Below are 15,798 nucleotides of genomic sequence, written 5' to 3' on the forward strand. Positions count from 1 at the left end.
TATTTTTGAAATGCTTTACAAAACACTCGCTGCGATACCGGGAATCGAAGCCGGGCCTTCTGGGTACAAAGCAGTTATCCTAGCCACTAGACCATATCGGACTTCCTCAACCAAGTCTTAATTCTATTCATAAACCTATATCCTTAAGTCTATTTTTTAAAAGCGGTACAAAAGCACTCGCTCCGATACCGGGAATCGAACCCGGGCCTTCTGGGTGAAAGTCAGGTATCCTAGCGACTAGACCATATCGTACTTACACAACCTAGTCTTAATTCTATTCTTGAAAAGCGGTACAAAAGCACTCGCTCCGATACCGGGAATCGAACCCGGGCCTTCTGGGTGAAAGCCAGATATCCTAGCCACTAGACTATATCGGACTTGCTTAACCAAGTCTTAATTCTATTCATAAACCTATATCCTTAAGTCTATTTTTGAAATGCTTTACAAAACACTCGCTGCGATACCGGGAATCGAAGCCGGGCCTTCTGGGTACAAAGCAGTTATCCTAGCCACTAGACCATATCGGACTTCCTCAACCAAGTCTTAATTATATTCATAAACCTATATCCTTAAGTCTATTCTTGAAAACCGGTACAAAAGCACTCGCTCCGAAACCGGGAATCGTACTCTCGCCTTCTGGGTGAGAGCCAGATATCCTAGCCACTAGACTATATCGGACGTCTTGAAACAACCCTAAATATTATTCCTATAAATGTGTCTTTAAGTTTATTCATCAAAAGCGGTACAAAAGCACTCACTCCGATACCGGGAATCGAACCCGCCCTTCTGCGTGCCAGCCAGATATCCTAGCCACTAGACCATATCGGACTTGCTTAATCAATTCTTAATTCTATTCATAAACCTATATCCTTAAGTCTATTCTTGAAAAGCGGTACAAAACCACGTGCTCCGATACCGGGAATCGAACCCGGGCCTTCTGGGTGAAAGTCAGGTATCCTAGCGACTAGACCATATTGAACTTGCTCAACCTAGTCTTAATTCTATTCTTGAAAAGCGGTACAAAACCACCCGCTCCGATACCAGGAATCGAACCCGGGCCTTCTGGGTGAAAGCCAGATATCCTAGCCACTAGACCATATCGGACTTGCTTAACCAAGTCTTAATTCTATTCATAAACCTATATCCTTAAGTCTATTTTTGAAATGCTTTACAAAACACTCGCTGCGATACCGGGAATCGAAGCCGGGCCTTCTGGGTACAAAGCAGTTATCCTAGCCACTAGACCATATCGGACTTCCTCAACCAAGTCTTAATTCTATTCATAAACCTATATCCTTAAGTCTATTCTTGAAAACCGGTACAAAAGCACTCGCTCCGAAACCGGGAATCGTACTCTCGCCTTCTGGGTGAGAGCCAGATATCCTAACCACTAGACTATATCGGACGTCTTGAAACAACCCTAAATATTATTCCTATAAATGTGTCTTTAAGTTTATTCTTCAAAAGCGGTACAAAAGCACTCACTCCGATACCGGGAATCGAACCCGCCCTTCTGGGTGAGAGCCAGATATCCTAGCCACTAGACCATATCGGACTTGCTTAATCAAGTCTTAATTCTATTCATAAACCAATATCCTTAAGTCTATTCTTGAAAAGCGGTACAAAAGCACTCGCTCCGATACCGGGAATTGAACCCGGGCCTTCTGGGTGAAAGCCAGATATCCTAGCCACTAGACCATATCTAACTGGTCCGAACAACCCAAAATATTATTCCTATAAATGTGTCTTTAAGTTTATTCATCAAAAGCGGTACAAAAGCACTCACTCCGATACCGGGAATCGAACCCGCCCTTCTGCGTGCCAGCCAGATATCCTAGCCACTAGACCATATCGGACTTGCTTAATCAATTCTTAATTCTATTCATAAACCTATATCCTTAAGTCTATTCTTGAAAAGCGGTACAAAACCACGTGCTCCGATACCGGGAATCGAACCCGGGCCTTCTGGGTGAAAGTCAGGTATCCTAGCGACTAGACCATATTGAACTTGCTCAACCTAGTCTTAATTCTATTCTTGAAAAGCGGTACAAAACCACCCGCTCCGATACCAGGAATCGAACCCGGGCCTTCTGGGTGAAAGCCAGATATCCTAGCCACTAGACCATATCGGACTTGCTTAACCAAGTCTTAATTCTATTCATAAACCTATATCCTTAAGTCTATTTTTGAAATGCTTTACAAAACACTCGCTGCGATACCGGGAATCGAAGCCGGGCCTTCTGGGTACAAAGCAGTTATCCTAGCCACTAGACCATATCGGACTTCCTAAACCAAGTCTTAATTCTATTCATAAACCTATATCCTTAAGTCTATTTTTTAAAAGCGGTACAAAAGCACTCGCTCCGATACCGGGAATCGAACCCGGGCCTTCTGGGTGAAAGTCAGGTATCCTAGCGACTAGACCATATCGTACTTACACAACCTAGTCTTAATTCTATTCTTGAAAAGCGGTACAAAAGCACTCGCTCCGATACCGGGAATCGAACCCGGGCCTTCTGGGTGAAAGCCAGATATCCTAGCCACTAGACTATATTGGACTTGCTTAACAAAGTGTTAATTCTATTCATAAACCTATATCCTTAAGTCTATTTTTGAAATGCTTTACAAAACACTCGCTGCGATACCGGGAATCGAAGCCGGGCCTTCTGGGTACAAAGCAGTTATCCTAGCCACTAGACCATATCGGACTTCCTCAACCAAGTCTTAATTCTATTCATAAACCTATATCCTTAAGTCTATTCTTGAAAACCGGTACAAAAGCACTCGCTCCGAAACCGGGAATCGTACTCTCGCCTTCTGGGTGAGAGCCAGATATCCTAGCCACTAGACTATATCGGACGTGTTGAAACAACCCTAAATATTATTCCTATAAATGTGTCTTTAAGTTTATTCTTCAAAAGCGGTACAAAAGCACTCACTCCGATACCGGGAATCGAACCCGCCCTTCTGGGTGAGAGCCAGATATCCTAGCCACTAGACCATATCGGACTTGCTTAATCAAGTCTTAATTCTATTCATAAACCAATATCCTTAAGTCTTTTCTTGAAAAGCGGTACAAAAGCACTCGCTCCGATACCGGGAATCGAACCCGGGCCTTCTGGGTGAAAGCCAGATATCCTAGCCACTAGACCATATTGGACTTCCTCAACCAAGTCTTAATTCTATTCATAAACCTATATCCTTGAAAAGCGGTACAAAAGCACTCGCTCCGATACCGGGAATCGAACCCGGGCCTTCTGGGTGAGAGCCAGATATCCTAGCCACTAGACCATATCGGAGTTGCTTAAACAAGTCTTAATTCTATTTATAAACCTATATCCTTAAGTCTATTCTTGAAAAGCGGTACAAAACCACGTGCTCCGATACCGGGAATCGAACCCGGGCCTTCTGGGTGAAAGCCAGATATCCGAGCCACTATACCATATTGGACTTGCCAAACCAAGTCTTAATTCTATTCATAAACCTATATCCTTAAGTCTATTTTTGAAATGCTTTACAAAACACTCGCTCCGATACCGGGAATCGAAGCCGGGCCTTCTGGGTAAAAAGGAGTTATCCTAGCCACTAGACCATATCGGAGTTCCTCAACCAAGCCTTAATTCTATTCATAAACCTATATCCTTAAGTCTATTCTTGAAAACCGGTACAAAAGCACTCGCTCCGATACCGGGAATCGTACTCTCGCCTTCTGGGTGAGAGCCAGATATACTAGCCAATAGACTATATCGGACTGGTTGAAACAACCCTAAATATTATTCCTATAAATGTGTCTTTAAGTTTATTCTTCAAAAGCGGTACAAAAGCACTCCCTCCGATACCGGGAATCGAACCCGCCCTTCTGGGTGAGAGCCAGATATCCTAGCCACTAGACCATATCGGACTTGCTTAATCAAGTCTTAATTCTATTCATAAACCAATATCCTTAAGTCTTTTCTTGAAAAGCGGTACAAAAGCACTCGCTCCGATACCGGGAATCGAACCCGGGCCTTCTGGGTGAAAGCCAGATATCCTAGCCACTAGACCATATCGGACTTCCTCAACCAAGTCTTAATTCTATTCATAAACCTATATCCTTGAAAAGCGGTACAAAAGCACTCGCTCCGATACCGGGAATCGAACCCGGGCCTTCTGGGTGAGAGCCAGATATCCTAGCCACTAGACCATATCGGAGTTGCTTAAACAAGTCTTAATTCTATTTATAAACCTATATCCTTAAGTCTATTCTTGAAAAGCGGTACAAAACCACGTGCTCCGATACCGGGAATCGAACCCGGGCCTTCTGGGTGAAAGTCAGGTATCCTAGCGACTAGACCATATCGTACTTACACAACCTAGTCATAATTCTATTCTTGAAAAGCGGTACAAAAGCACTCGCTCCGATACCGGGAATCGAACCCGGGCCTTCTGGGTGAAAGCCAGATATCCTAGCCACTAGACCATATCGGACTTGCTTAACCAAGTCTTAATTCTATTCATAAACCTATATCCTTAAGTCTATTTTTGAAATGCTTTACAAAACACTCGCTGCGATACCGGGAATCGAAGCCGGGCCTTTTGGGTACAAAGCAGTTATCCTAGCCACTAGACCATATCGGACTTCCTCAACCAAGTCTTAATTCTATTCATAAACCCATATCCTTAAGTCTATTCTTGAAAACCGGTACAAAAGCACTCGCTCCGATACCGGGAATCGTACTCTCGCCTTCTGGGTGAGAGCCAGATATCCTAGCCACTAGACTATATCGGACTGGTTGAAACAACCCTAAATATTATTCCTATAAATGTGTCTTTAAGTTTATTCTTCAAAAGCGGTACAAAAGCACTCACTCCGATACCGGGAATCGAACCCGCCCTTCTGGGTGAGAGCCAGATATCCTAGCCACTAGACCATATCGGACTTGCTTAATCAACTCTTAATTCTATTCATAAACCAATATCCTTAAGTATATTCTTGAAAAGCGGTACAAAAGCACTCGCTCCGATACCGGGAATCGAAATCGGGCCTTCTGGGTGAAAGTCAGGTATCCTAGCGACTAGACCATATCGTACTTACACAACCTAGTCTTAATTCTATTCTTGAAAAGCGGTACAAAAGTACTCGCTCCGATACCGGGAATCGAACCCGGGCCTTCTGGGTGAAAGCCAGATATCCTAGCCACTAGACTATATCGGACTTGCTTAACCAAGTGTTAATTCTATTCATAAACCAATATCCTTAAGTCTATTCTTGAAAAGTGGTACAAAAGCACTCGCTCCGATACCGGGAATCGAACCCGGGCCTTCTGGGTGAGAGCCAGATATCCTAGCCACTACACCACATCGGAGTTGCTTAAACAAGTCTTAATTCTATTCATAAACCTATACCCTTAAGTCTATTCTTGAAAAGCGGTACAAAACCACGTGCTCCGATACCGGGAATCGAACCCGGGCCTTCTGGGTGAAAGTCAGGTATCCTAGCGACTAGACCATATCGTACTTACACAACCTAGTCTTAATTCTATTCTTGAAAAGCGGTACAAAAGCACTCGCTCCGATACCGGGAATCGAACCCGGGCCTTCTGGGTGAAAGCCAGATATCCTAGCCACTATACCATATCGGACTTGCTAAACCAAGTCTTAATTCTATTCATAAACCTATATCCTTAAGTCTATTTTTGAAATGCTTTACAAAACACTCGCTCCGATACCGGGAATCGAAGCCGGGCCTTCTGGGTAAAAAGGAGTTATACTAGCCACTAGACCATATCGGAGTTCCTCAACCAAGCCTTAATTCTATTCATAAACCTATATCCTTAAGTCTATTCTTGAAAACCGGTACAAAAGCACTCGCTCCGATACCGGGAATCGTACTCTCGCCTTCTGGGTGAGAGCCAGATATACTAGCCAATAGACTATATCGGACTGGTTGAAACAACCCTAAATATTATTCCTATAAATGTGTCTTTAAGTTTATTCTTCAAAAGCGGTACAAAAGCACTCACTCCGATACCGGGAATCGAACCCGCCCTTCTGGGTGAGAGCCAGATATCCTAGCCACTAGACCATATCGGACTTGCTTAATCAAGTCTTAATTCTATTCATAAACCAATATCCTTAAGTCTTTTCTTGAAAAGCGGTACAAAAGCACTCGCTCCGATACCGGGAATCGAACCCGGGCCTTCTGGGTGAAAGCCAGATATCCTAGCCACTAGACCATATTGGACTTCCTCAACCAAGTCTTAATTCTATTCATAAACCTATATCCTTGAAAAGCGGTACAAAAGCACTCGCTCCGATACCGGGAATCGAACCCGGGCCTTCTGGGTGAGAGCCAGATATCCTAGCCACTAGACCATATCGGAGTTGCTTAAACAAGTCTTAATTCTATTTATAAACCTATATCCTTAAGTCTATTCTTGAAAAGCGGTACAAAACCACGTGCTCCGATACCGGGAATCGAACCCGGGCCTTCTGGGTGAAAGCCAGATATCCGAGCCACTATACCATATTGGACTTGCCAAACCAAGTCTTAATTCTATTCATAAACCTATATCCTTAAGTCTATTTTTGAAATGCTTTACAAAACACTCGCTCCGATACCGGGAATCGAAGCCGGGCCTTCTGGGTAAAAAGGAGTTATCCTAGCCACTAGACCATATCGGAGTTCCTCAACCAAGCCTTAATTCTATTCATAAACCTATATCCTTAAGTCTATTCTTGAAAACCGGTACAAAAGCACTCGCTCCGATACCGGGAATCGTACTCTCGCCTTCTGGGTGAGAGCCAGATATACTAGCCAATAGACTATATCGGACTGGTTGAAACAACCCTAAATATTATTCCTATAAATGTGTCTTTAAGTTTATTCTTCAAAAGCGGTACAAAAGCACTCCCTCCGATACCGGGAATCGAACCCGCCCTTCTGGGTGAGAGCCAGATATCCTAGCCACTAGACCATATCGGACTTGCTTAATCAAGTCTTAATTCTATTCATAAACCAATATCCTTAAGTCTTTTCTTGAAAAGCGGTACAAAAGCACTCGCTCCGATACCGGGAATCGAACCCGGGCCTTCTGGGTGAAAGCCAGATATCCTAGCCACTAGACCATATCGGACTTCCTCAACCAAGTCTTAATTCTATTCATAAACCTATATCCTTGAAAAGCGGTACAAAAGCACTCGCTCCGATACCGGGAATCGAACCCGGGCCTTCTGGGTGAGAGCCAGATATCCTAGCCACTAGACCATATCGGAGTTGCTTAAACAAGTCTTAATTCTATTTATAAACCTATATCCTTAAGTCTATTCTTGAAAAGCGGTACAAAACCACGTGCTCCGATACCGGGAATCGAACCCGGGCCTTCTGGGTGAAAGTCAGGTATCCTAGCGACTAGACCATATCGTACTTACACAACCTAGTCATAATTCTATTCTTGAAAAGCGGTACAAAAGCACTCGCTCCGATACCGGGAATCGAACCCGGGCCTTCTGGGTGAAAGCCAGATATCCTAGCCACTAGACCATATCGGAATTGCTTAACAAAGTCTTAATTCTATTCATAAACCTATATCCTTAAGTCTATTTATGAAATGCTTTACAAAACACTCGCTGCGATACCGGGAATCGAAGCCGGGCCTTTTGGGTACAAAGCAGTTATCCTAGCCACTAGACCATATCGGACTTCCTCAACCAAGTCTTAATTCTATTCATAAACCTATATCCTTAAGTCTATTCTTGAAAACCGGTACAAAAGCACTCGCTCCAATACCGGGAATCGTACTCTCGCCTTCTGGGTGAGAGCCAGATATCCTAGCCACTAGACTATATCGGACTGGTTGAAACAACCCTAAATATTATTCCTATAAATGTGTCTTTAAGTTTATTCTTCAAAAGCGGTACAAAAGCACTCACTCCGATACCGGGAATCGAACCCGCCCTTCTGGGTGAGAGCCAGATATCCTAGCCACTAGACCATATCGGACTTGCTTAATCAAGTCTTAATTCTATTCATAAACCAATATCCTTAAGTCTTTTCTTGAAAAGCGGTACAAAAGCACTCGCTCCGATACCGGGAATCGAACCCGGGCCTTCTGGGTGAAAATCAGATATCCTAGCCACTAGACCATATGGGACTTCCTCAACCAAGTCTTAATTCTATTCATAAACCTATATCCTTGAAAAGCGGTACAAAAGCACTCGCTCCGATACCGGGAATCGAACCCGGGCCTTCTGGGTGAGAGCCAGATATCCTAGCCACTAGACCATATCGGAGTTGCTTAAACAAGTCTTAATTCTATTTATAAACCTATATCCTTAAGTCTATTCTTGAAAAGCGGTACAAAACCACGTGCTCCGATACCGGGAATCGAACCCGGGCCTTCTGGGTGAAAGTCAGGTATCCTAGCGACTAGACCATATCGTACTTACACAACCTAGTCATAATTCTATTCTTGAAAAGCGGTACAAAAGCACTCGCTCCGATACCGGGAATCGAACCCGGGCCTTCTGGGTGAAAGCCAGATATCCTAGCCACTAGACCATATCGGACTTGCTTAACCGAGTCTTAATTCTATTCATAAACCTATATCCTTAAGTCTATTTATGAAATGCTTTACAAAACACTCGCTGCGATACCGGGAATCGAAGCCGGGCCTTTTGGGTACAAAGCAGTTATCCTAGCCACTAGACCATATCGGACTTCCTCAACCAAGTCTTAATTCTATTCATAAACCTATATCCTTAAGTCTATTCTTGAAAACCGGTACAAAAGCACTCGCTCCGATACCGGGAATCGTACTCTCGCCTTCTGGGTGAGAGCCAGATATCCTAGCCACTAGACTATATCGGACTGGTTGAAACAACCCTAAATATTATTCCTATAAATGTGTCTTTAAGTTTATTCTTCAAAAGCGGTACAAAAGCCCTCACTCCGATACCGGGAATCGAACCCGCCCTTCTGGGTGAGAGCCAGATATCCTAGCCACTAGACCATATCGGACTTGCTTAATCAACTCTTAATTCTATTCATAAACCAATATCCTTAAGTCTATTCTTGAAAAGCGGTACAAAAGCACTCGCTCCGATACCGGGAATCGAAATCGGGCCTTCTGGGTGAAAGCCAGATATCCTAGCCACTAGACCATATCAAACTTGCTTAGTCAAGTCTTAATTCTATTCATAAACCAATATCCTTAAGTCTATTCTTGAAAAGCGGTACAAAAGCACTCGCTCCGATACCGGGAATCGAACCCGGGCCTTCTGGGTGAGAGCCAGATTTCCTAGCCACTAGACCATATCGGAGTTGCTTAAACAAGTCTTATTTCTATTCATAAACCTATATCCTTAAGCCTATTCTTGAAAAGCGATACAAAACCACGTGCTCCGATACCGGGAATCGAACCCGGGCCTTCTGGCTGAAAGTCATGTATCCTAGCGACTAGACCATATCGTACTTACACAACCTAGTCTTAATTCTATTCTTGAAAAGCGGTACAAAAGCACTCGCTCCGATACCGGGAATCGAACCCGGGCCTTCTGGGTGAGAGCCAGATATCCTAGCCACTAGACCATATCGGAGTTGCTTAAACAAGTCTTAATTCTATTTATAAACCTATATCCTTAAGTCTATTCTTGAAAAGCGGTACAAAACCACGCGCTCCGATACCGGGAATCGAACCCGGGCCTTCTGGGTGAAAGCCAGATATCCTAGCCACTATACCATATCGGACTTGCTAAACCAAGTCTTAACTCTATTCATAAACCTATATCCTTAAGTCTATTTTTGAAATGCTTTACAAAACACTCGCTCCGATACCGGGAATCGAAGCCGGGCCTTCTGGGTAAAAAGGAGTTATCCTAGCCACTAGACCATATCGGAGTTCCTCAACCAAGCCTTAATTCTATTCATAAACCTATATCCTTAAGTCTATTCTTGAAAACCGGTACAAAAGCACTCGCTCCGATACCGGGAATCGTACTCTCGCCTTCTGGGTGAGAGCCAGATATACTAGCCAATAGACTATATCGGACTGGTTGAAACAACCCTAAATATTATTCCTATAAATGTGTCTTTAAGTTTATTCTTCAAAAGCGGTACAAAAGCACTCACTCCGATACCGGGAATCGAACCCGCCCTTCTGGGTGAGAGCCAGATATCCTAGCCACTAGACCATATCGGACTTGCTTAATCAAGTCTTAATTCTATTCATAAACCAATATCCTTAAGTCTTTTCTTGAAAAGCGGTACAAAAGCACCCGCTCCGATACCGGGAATCGAACCCGGGCCTTCTGGGTGAAAGCCAGATATCCTAGCCACTAGACCATATCGGACTTCCCCAACCAAGTCTTAATTCTATTCATAAACCTATATCCTTGAAAAGCGGTACAAAAGCACTCGCTCTGATACCGGGAATCGAACCCGGGCCTTCTGGGTGAGAGCCAGATATCCTAGCCACTAGACCATATCGGAGTTGCTTAAACAAGTCTTAATTCTATTTATAAACCTATATCCTTAAGTCTATTCTTGAAAAGCGGTACAAAACCACGTGCTCCGATAACGGGAATCTAACTCGGGCCTTCTGGGTGAAAGTCAGGTATCCTAGCGACTAGACCATATCGTACTTACACAACCTAGTCATAATTCTATTCTTGAAAAGCGGTACAAAAGCACTCGCTCCGATACCGGGAATCGAACCCGGGCCTTCTGGGTGAAAGCCAGATATCCTAGCCACTAGACCATATCGGACTTGCTTAACCAAGTCTTAATTCTATTCATAAACCTATATCCTTAAGTCTATTTATGAAATGCTTTACAAAACACTCGCTGCGATACCGGGAATCGAAGCCGGGCCTTTTGGGTACAAAGCAGTTATCCTAGCCACTAGACCATATCGGACTTCCTCAACCAAGCCTTAATTCAATTCATAAACCTATATCCTTAAGTCTATTCTTGAAAACCGGTACAAAAGCACTCGCTCCGATACCGGGAATCGTACTCTCGCCTTCTGGGTGAGAGCCAGATATACTAGCCAATAGACTATATCGGACTGGTTGAAACAACCCTAAATATTATTCCTATAAATGTGTCTTTAAGTTTATTCTTCAAAAGCGGTACAAAAGCACTCACTCCGATACCGGGAATCGAACCCGCCCTTCTGGGTGAGAGCCAGATATCCTAGCCACTAGACCATATCGGACTTGCTTAATCAAGTCTTAATTCTATTCATAAACCAATATCCTTAAGTCTTTTCTTGAAAAGCGGTACAAAAGCACTCGCTCCGATACCGGGAATCGAACCCGGGCCTTCTGGGTGAAAGCCAGATATCCTAGCCACTAGACCATATCGGACTTCCTCAACCAAGTCTTAATTCTATTCATAAACCTATATCCTTGAAAAGCGGTACAAAAGCACTCGCTCCGATACCGGGAATCGAACCCGGGCCTTCTGGGTGAGAGCCAGATATCCTAGCCACTAGACCATATCGGAGTTGCTTAAACAAGTCTTAATTCTATTTATAAACCTATATCCTTAAGTCTATTCTTGAAAAGCGGTACAAAACCACGTGCTCCGATACCGGGAATCGAACCCGGGCCTTCTGGGTGAAAGTCAGGTATCCTAGCGACTAGACCATATCGTACTTACACAACCTAGTCATAATTCTATTCTTGAAAAGCGGTACAAAAGCACTCGCTCCGATACCGGGAATCGAACCCGGGCCTTCTGGGTGAAAGCCAGATATCCTAGCCACTAGACCATATCGGACTTGCTTAATCAAGTCTTAATTCTATTCATAAACCTATATCCTTAAGTCTATTTATGAAATGCTTTACAAAACACTCGCTGCGATACCGGGAATCGAAGCCGGGCCTTTTGGGTACAAAGCAGTTATCCTAGCCACTAGACCATATCGGACTTCCTCAACCAAGTCTTAATTCTATTCATAAACCTATATCCTTAAGTCTATTCTTGAAAACCGGTACAAAAGCACTCGCTCCGATACCGGGAATCGTACTCTCGCCTTCTGGGTGAGAGCCAGATATCCTAGCCACTAGACTATATCGGACTGGTTGAAACAACCCTAAATATTATTCCTATAAATGTGTCTTTAAGTTTATTCTTCAAAAGCGGTACAAAAGCACTCACTCCGATACCGGGAATCGAACCCGCCCTTCTGGGTTAGAGCCAGATATCCTAGCCACTAGACCATATCGGACTTGCTAAACCAAGTCTTAATTCTATTCATAAACCTATATCCTTAAGTCTATTTTTGAAATGCTATACAAAACACTCGCTCCGATACCGGGAATCGAAGCCGGGCCTTCTGGGTAAAAAGGAGTTATCCTAGCCACTAGACCATATCGGAGTTCCTCAACCAAGCCTTAATTCTATTCATAAACCTATATCCTTAAGTCTATTCTTGAAAACCGGTAAAAAAGCACTCGCTCCGATACCGGGAATCGTACTCTCGCCTTCTGAGTGAGAGCCAGATATACTAGCCAATAGACTATATCGGACTGGTTGAAACAACCCTAAATATTATTCCTATAAATGTGTCTTTAAGTTTATTCTTCAAAAGCGGTACAAAAGCACTCACTCCGATACCGGGAATCCAACCCGCCCTTCTGGGTGAGAGCCAGATATCCTAGCCACTAGACCATATCGGACTTGCTTAATCTAGAGTGGGATATAGACCGAGTGGGGAAAGGTGAAGCCCCGCCCATTGACATGCGCGGTAACCACTGGATGTTTTACTTCCAACAGTAACAGATAGATGGCGGGAAAATTTGGTCTTTGGCGCGAAATTTAAAATACTTCGTTTTTAGAACATTGGTGTTACAAAAGACATTGTTGGTTGAAATTGTAATAAAAAACTGAAAATTGGTGTTATTTTATAGATTGTGAAAAATATTGCCTCCATTTTTAAACACAACTTACACATTGTTTATTACTAAAGAATAAAGTTGAATATATTCAAGTTCATGAGTTTTTCTTTATTCAATTTAAAGTCAAGGGAGTAGGTTGAATTTAAATTTTCAATTTAAAATTTACTATGACTTGTAAATGCGCATTCCCGCCTTGCACAAACACAGAAAAGGATGTTTATTTATTTTATTTTCCAAATAATCATGACGTTAGACAACAATGGTTTAAATTTATCGGTAGAAATAGCAATGATGCCTTAAGTGGAAAATGTCGGCACTTGCGTCTTTGTAAGGTAATGTCTTGTTTTATTAATGAATGAATAATAGTTATCTAATAACCACTTTGTTTGAAGGATCATTTTTCTCCTAATTGCTTTGGCACAAATGGTAGAAAACTCCCAAATGCAGTTCCTACAATTGGAGCACCAAACCCAATTCAAAAAGAAGTATCCATGTCTGAGAGGAATAAAAGAAAAAACACCGGAAATGATATGGTAAGTTTAGATTTAATAACATCGCAATATTGTTTGGTATCAGGGATGTTTTAGTTATTTTTTGCAATTAATCCCAGGACGAGATGGTAAGACTTTCTAAAGTGCGGCGTTTGGAATCAATTGATGTGGCCCAAAATGTAAATAATCACGATTATGAAACAGATTGAATGTATGTTAAACCTTTTGGCGTTGGTCTAAACTTTGCATTAATATGTTAAAGGCGTCTGTTGACAATTCACGAAAGTGCCACATCGAAACACAGACAGAAACGTTTTCTGATGAGTCAAAGAATGCCTCTGAAAGCCTGAAAATAATTATAAAAGATTTGAAGACTTCAATAGCGGAATTGTCAAAGAAGAATACAGACCTTGAAAAACAGCACGCTAAACTGTTTTCGGAACACGAAAGATCGAGGTACCAATTAGAGAAAGTAATGACGGCCTTTGGCAAACTCTTCACACTGCGGATCAAATAAATCACGTTGTAGAACAGCGCAAACGATGCAAACAGTGGTCTCCTCAAGCCATACAATCGTCGTTACAACTTCTATACAATATTGGTACAAAAGGGTACAATTTCTTACGTGAGCAAGGCCATTCACTTCCAACAACAAGGTGCCTAAATCAACATCTAGAGACGCTTCAATTTCCGCCAGGTATTCAAAGTGCCACGCTGCGCCTGCAGCAAAAACAATCACCCAAAATTACAAAGATAGAAGAAAGTGTTATACTCTTGGTTGACCAAATGCAAATTAAGCGGTCATACGAATATGATGCTGGATTAAAAACTGTATTGGGACATTCAACATTGTCCAACCATGCAGTCGCTACCCAGGGACTAGTGGTAATGGTTCGTTCTGCTTGCTCCAAATGGAAATACCTTCTTGGTTGGCATTTGGTTGGCAACAGTATAGACAGCGGTGATCTGAAGAATTTCATGACGGACTGTATAAAATGCCTTCATGACATTGGATTTAACGTTGTGTCGATAGTAAGTGACATGGGCCCTAAAAATATGGCTATGTATCGTGACCTAGGAATTAAGGTGTCATGTTATGAAAAGAAACACCACTTTACACACCCGTGCAATCCAGAGAACAAGATTTTTGTAATACCAGATCCACCTCATGTTTTGAAAAGTGTTCGAAATTCTATTCTGGTCAATGTCTCGGAGCTGCCAGAGCAATGTGTTGCGAAATATAATCTTCCTTTCAAAAATGTTGACATTAAGTACTTGAAGCACCTCATACACTTTCAGGCAACTTCGGAACTGAAACTAGCGCCTAAACTTACCCCAACACATGTTAATCCAACACATTATCAGAAGATGAGAGTGCCTCTTGCGCAACAACTATTAAGTGTCGATACAGCTGCTGCGGTGGAAACCGCTGTTCACATTTCCATAGATATGTTTAGAAAAACCGGCCTCTGACATTCTTCGAACTCTAGTGGAAGACATATTTGGTACAGAGGCCGTTTATAGCTTTATGGAAGACCAAAATAGTTCTGGCCACAAGCAAGCAAGGAGTTCTGATTCATGCTGTGATAATTTAGAAGACTTGGTGGAATTCCTTGGACTTGGAGGCTTGGCACAAAAAGACCTAAAAATTACTAAAGTAGAGAGAATAGACCCAAAGGAAAAGGCAAAAGAGTTGACAATTTACCATATAGCAGGATATATTTGTTTTAAACTCCAGAAACAAATTTGCGAATCCTGTTATAACGTAATTTCACATGAAAATAAAACGTACGAATTGCCTTCATTATCAGTTCTTACACAGCACAAGGCTTTTGGTAACCTCAAACATCCTTCATCGAGACTATTAGACTTCGTTAGCCTGTCTGAACAATTCCTGGACACAGTTCTACAAAACATTACAAGCATGAAATCTCCACTTGAAGAATTAAGTTCTTTCATAACTAGAATGCTCCACAATCAATTGGAGATTGAGCTAAGTTGTTGCAATGTCGAGCGAAAAATTGTAAACTTGTTTGTAAGGCTAAGAATGCACATTAGAAACAAATTCCTTACCTTTAAAATGAAAAAAGATGTTCTACATTACAACAGATCATCAGCTCTGTAATATGCATATAATAAAAGTCGTGTAATGCATTTGGTGCGTGACATGCCACTATTGCCCAAATTCTATAGTACGGTGACACTACAGTCTCAGATTACGCATAATGTTGAGCAGACTCCTAAGCAGACGATCTTAAAAAAAGTATTTTAAATTTCGCGCCAAAGACCAAATTTTCCCGCCATCTACCTATTACTGTTGGAAGTAAAACATCCAGTGGTTACCGCGCATGTCAATGGGCGGGGCTTCACCTTTCCCCACTCGGTCTATATCCCACTCTAGCTTAATCAAGTCTTAATTCTATTC

General features: G+C 42.4%; 1 protein-coding gene, 1 long non-coding RNA gene and 28 other non-coding genes across 38 annotated transcripts; all 30 read right to left on the minus strand.

Moving 5' to 3' along the window:
* Nucleotides 1-305: 305 nt before the first annotated feature.
* TRNAE-UUC (transfer RNA glutamic acid (anticodon UUC)) lies at nt 306-377 on the minus strand. The gene has a single exon. It is a non-coding gene; the product is annotated as a tRNA-Glu (tRNA).
* A 655-nt stretch (nt 378-1,032) lies between these two features.
* On the minus strand, nt 1,033-1,104 carry TRNAE-UUC (transfer RNA glutamic acid (anticodon UUC)). Its single transcript has one exon. It is a non-coding gene; the product is annotated as a tRNA-Glu (tRNA).
* A 956-nt stretch (nt 1,105-2,060) lies between these two features.
* TRNAE-UUC (transfer RNA glutamic acid (anticodon UUC)) lies at nt 2,061-2,132 on the minus strand. Its single transcript has one exon. It is a non-coding gene; the product is annotated as a tRNA-Glu (tRNA).
* Nucleotides 2,133-2,486: 354 nt separating this feature from the next.
* Nucleotides 2,487-2,558, minus strand: TRNAE-UUC (transfer RNA glutamic acid (anticodon UUC)). Its single transcript has one exon. It is a non-coding gene; the product is annotated as a tRNA-Glu (tRNA).
* Nucleotides 2,559-3,088: 530 nt separating this feature from the next.
* On the minus strand, nt 3,089-3,160 carry TRNAE-UUC (transfer RNA glutamic acid (anticodon UUC)). The gene has a single exon. It is a non-coding gene; the product is annotated as a tRNA-Glu (tRNA).
* A 67-nt stretch (nt 3,161-3,227) lies between these two features.
* Nucleotides 3,228-3,299, minus strand: TRNAE-CUC (transfer RNA glutamic acid (anticodon CUC)). Its single transcript has one exon. It is a non-coding gene; the product is annotated as a tRNA-Glu (tRNA).
* A 681-nt stretch (nt 3,300-3,980) lies between these two features.
* Nucleotides 3,981-4,052, minus strand: TRNAE-UUC (transfer RNA glutamic acid (anticodon UUC)). The gene has a single exon. It is a non-coding gene; the product is annotated as a tRNA-Glu (tRNA).
* A 67-nt stretch (nt 4,053-4,119) lies between these two features.
* Nucleotides 4,120-4,191, minus strand: TRNAE-CUC (transfer RNA glutamic acid (anticodon CUC)). The gene has a single exon. It is a non-coding gene; the product is annotated as a tRNA-Glu (tRNA).
* Nucleotides 4,192-4,395: 204 nt separating this feature from the next.
* On the minus strand, nt 4,396-4,467 carry TRNAE-UUC (transfer RNA glutamic acid (anticodon UUC)). The gene has a single exon. It is a non-coding gene; the product is annotated as a tRNA-Glu (tRNA).
* A 655-nt stretch (nt 4,468-5,122) lies between these two features.
* On the minus strand, nt 5,123-5,194 carry TRNAE-UUC (transfer RNA glutamic acid (anticodon UUC)). The gene has a single exon. It is a non-coding gene; the product is annotated as a tRNA-Glu (tRNA).
* Nucleotides 5,195-5,273: 79 nt separating this feature from the next.
* TRNAE-CUC (transfer RNA glutamic acid (anticodon CUC)) lies at nt 5,274-5,345 on the minus strand. The gene has a single exon. It is a non-coding gene; the product is annotated as a tRNA-Glu (tRNA).
* A 204-nt stretch (nt 5,346-5,549) lies between these two features.
* On the minus strand, nt 5,550-5,621 carry TRNAE-UUC (transfer RNA glutamic acid (anticodon UUC)). Its single transcript has one exon. It is a non-coding gene; the product is annotated as a tRNA-Glu (tRNA).
* Nucleotides 5,622-6,151: 530 nt separating this feature from the next.
* On the minus strand, nt 6,152-6,223 carry TRNAE-UUC (transfer RNA glutamic acid (anticodon UUC)). The gene has a single exon. It is a non-coding gene; the product is annotated as a tRNA-Glu (tRNA).
* Nucleotides 6,224-6,290: 67 nt separating this feature from the next.
* TRNAE-CUC (transfer RNA glutamic acid (anticodon CUC)) lies at nt 6,291-6,362 on the minus strand. The gene has a single exon. It is a non-coding gene; the product is annotated as a tRNA-Glu (tRNA).
* A 681-nt stretch (nt 6,363-7,043) lies between these two features.
* TRNAE-UUC (transfer RNA glutamic acid (anticodon UUC)) lies at nt 7,044-7,115 on the minus strand. Its single transcript has one exon. It is a non-coding gene; the product is annotated as a tRNA-Glu (tRNA).
* A 67-nt stretch (nt 7,116-7,182) lies between these two features.
* On the minus strand, nt 7,183-7,254 carry TRNAE-CUC (transfer RNA glutamic acid (anticodon CUC)). Its single transcript has one exon. It is a non-coding gene; the product is annotated as a tRNA-Glu (tRNA).
* A 204-nt stretch (nt 7,255-7,458) lies between these two features.
* On the minus strand, nt 7,459-7,530 carry TRNAE-UUC (transfer RNA glutamic acid (anticodon UUC)). Its single transcript has one exon. It is a non-coding gene; the product is annotated as a tRNA-Glu (tRNA).
* Nucleotides 7,531-8,199: 669 nt separating this feature from the next.
* Nucleotides 8,200-8,271, minus strand: TRNAE-CUC (transfer RNA glutamic acid (anticodon CUC)). The gene has a single exon. It is a non-coding gene; the product is annotated as a tRNA-Glu (tRNA).
* A 204-nt stretch (nt 8,272-8,475) lies between these two features.
* On the minus strand, nt 8,476-8,547 carry TRNAE-UUC (transfer RNA glutamic acid (anticodon UUC)). The gene has a single exon. It is a non-coding gene; the product is annotated as a tRNA-Glu (tRNA).
* Nucleotides 8,548-9,228: 681 nt separating this feature from the next.
* Nucleotides 9,229-9,300, minus strand: TRNAE-CUC (transfer RNA glutamic acid (anticodon CUC)). The gene has a single exon. It is a non-coding gene; the product is annotated as a tRNA-Glu (tRNA).
* A 204-nt stretch (nt 9,301-9,504) lies between these two features.
* TRNAE-CUC (transfer RNA glutamic acid (anticodon CUC)) lies at nt 9,505-9,576 on the minus strand. The gene has a single exon. It is a non-coding gene; the product is annotated as a tRNA-Glu (tRNA).
* Nucleotides 9,577-9,655: 79 nt separating this feature from the next.
* On the minus strand, nt 9,656-9,727 carry TRNAE-UUC (transfer RNA glutamic acid (anticodon UUC)). The gene has a single exon. It is a non-coding gene; the product is annotated as a tRNA-Glu (tRNA).
* A 530-nt stretch (nt 9,728-10,257) lies between these two features.
* TRNAE-UUC (transfer RNA glutamic acid (anticodon UUC)) lies at nt 10,258-10,329 on the minus strand. The gene has a single exon. It is a non-coding gene; the product is annotated as a tRNA-Glu (tRNA).
* A 67-nt stretch (nt 10,330-10,396) lies between these two features.
* On the minus strand, nt 10,397-10,468 carry TRNAE-CUC (transfer RNA glutamic acid (anticodon CUC)). The gene has a single exon. It is a non-coding gene; the product is annotated as a tRNA-Glu (tRNA).
* Nucleotides 10,469-10,672: 204 nt separating this feature from the next.
* TRNAE-UUC (transfer RNA glutamic acid (anticodon UUC)) lies at nt 10,673-10,744 on the minus strand. Its single transcript has one exon. It is a non-coding gene; the product is annotated as a tRNA-Glu (tRNA).
* A 530-nt stretch (nt 10,745-11,274) lies between these two features.
* TRNAE-UUC (transfer RNA glutamic acid (anticodon UUC)) lies at nt 11,275-11,346 on the minus strand. Its single transcript has one exon. It is a non-coding gene; the product is annotated as a tRNA-Glu (tRNA).
* A 67-nt stretch (nt 11,347-11,413) lies between these two features.
* Nucleotides 11,414-11,485, minus strand: TRNAE-CUC (transfer RNA glutamic acid (anticodon CUC)). Its single transcript has one exon. It is a non-coding gene; the product is annotated as a tRNA-Glu (tRNA).
* A 204-nt stretch (nt 11,486-11,689) lies between these two features.
* On the minus strand, nt 11,690-11,761 carry TRNAE-UUC (transfer RNA glutamic acid (anticodon UUC)). Its single transcript has one exon. It is a non-coding gene; the product is annotated as a tRNA-Glu (tRNA).
* A 1,208-nt stretch (nt 11,762-12,969) lies between these two features.
* Nucleotides 12,970-14,012, minus strand: LOC149713924 (uncharacterized). The gene is made up of 4 exons (XR_016371640.1): nt 13,999-14,012; nt 13,783-13,875; nt 13,596-13,719; nt 12,970-13,377 (listed from the first exon to the last, which is right to left on the minus strand). It is a non-coding gene; the product is annotated as an uncharacterized LOC149713924 (long non-coding RNA).
* On the minus strand, nt 13,885-15,787 carry LOC149713925 (uncharacterized). 9 transcript variants are annotated; one of them, XR_016371506.1, is made up of 8 exons: nt 15,682-15,787; nt 15,447-15,626; nt 15,192-15,279; nt 15,079-15,128; nt 14,708-14,999; nt 14,496-14,618; nt 14,181-14,421; nt 13,885-14,093 (listed from the first exon to the last, which is right to left on the minus strand). XR_016371506.1 is itself a non-coding variant. In XM_089849077.1 (8 exons), the coding sequence occupies exons 3-5, from the start codon at nt 15,330-15,332 to the stop codon at nt 14,900-14,902; spliced, it is 291 nt and encodes a 96-aa protein (XP_089705203.1). In that variant the 5' UTR covers nt 15,333-15,366; nt 15,447-15,626; nt 15,682-15,787; the 3' UTR covers nt 13,885-14,093; nt 14,181-14,421; nt 14,496-14,618; nt 14,708-14,899. The 9 variants fall into 9 exon arrangements, 8 of the variants coding, with proteins under 8 accessions (XP_089705203.1, XP_089705201.1, XP_089705198.1 ...); XM_089849077.1 differs by having other exon boundaries at nt 15,192-15,366; XM_089849075.1 differs by having other exon boundaries at nt 14,181-14,447; nt 14,530-14,618; nt 14,708-15,015; nt 15,192-15,366.
* Between the last annotated feature and the right edge of the window lie 11 nt (nt 15,788-15,798).

Source organism: Phalangium opilio, unplaced genomic scaffold, assembly GCF_054372755.1.
Source record: "Phalangium opilio isolate 3A_F unplaced genomic scaffold, DU_Popi_V2 ptg000009l_1, whole genome shotgun sequence".
In the NCBI taxonomy this organism is placed as follows: domain Eukaryota; kingdom Metazoa; phylum Arthropoda; class Arachnida; order Opiliones; family Phalangiidae; genus Phalangium; species Phalangium opilio.

What these genes read in the sequence shown, in the direction of transcription:
- LOC149713925 (XM_089849075.1), bottom strand. Translation starts at nt 15,332, where the DNA reads ATGAAAGAACTTAATTCTTCAAGTGGAGATTTCATGCTTGTAATGTTT. An exon ending in TACCAAAAGCCTTGTGCTGT is followed by an intron (nt 15,129 to 15,191) that starts GTAAGAACTGAT and finishes ACGTTATAACAG; the next exon opens with GATTCGCAAATTTGTTTCTG. An exon ending in CAAATATATCCTGCTATATG is followed by an intron (nt 15,016 to 15,078) that starts GTAAATTGTCAA and finishes AGTAATTTTTAG; the next exon opens with GTCTTTTTGTGCCAAGCCTC.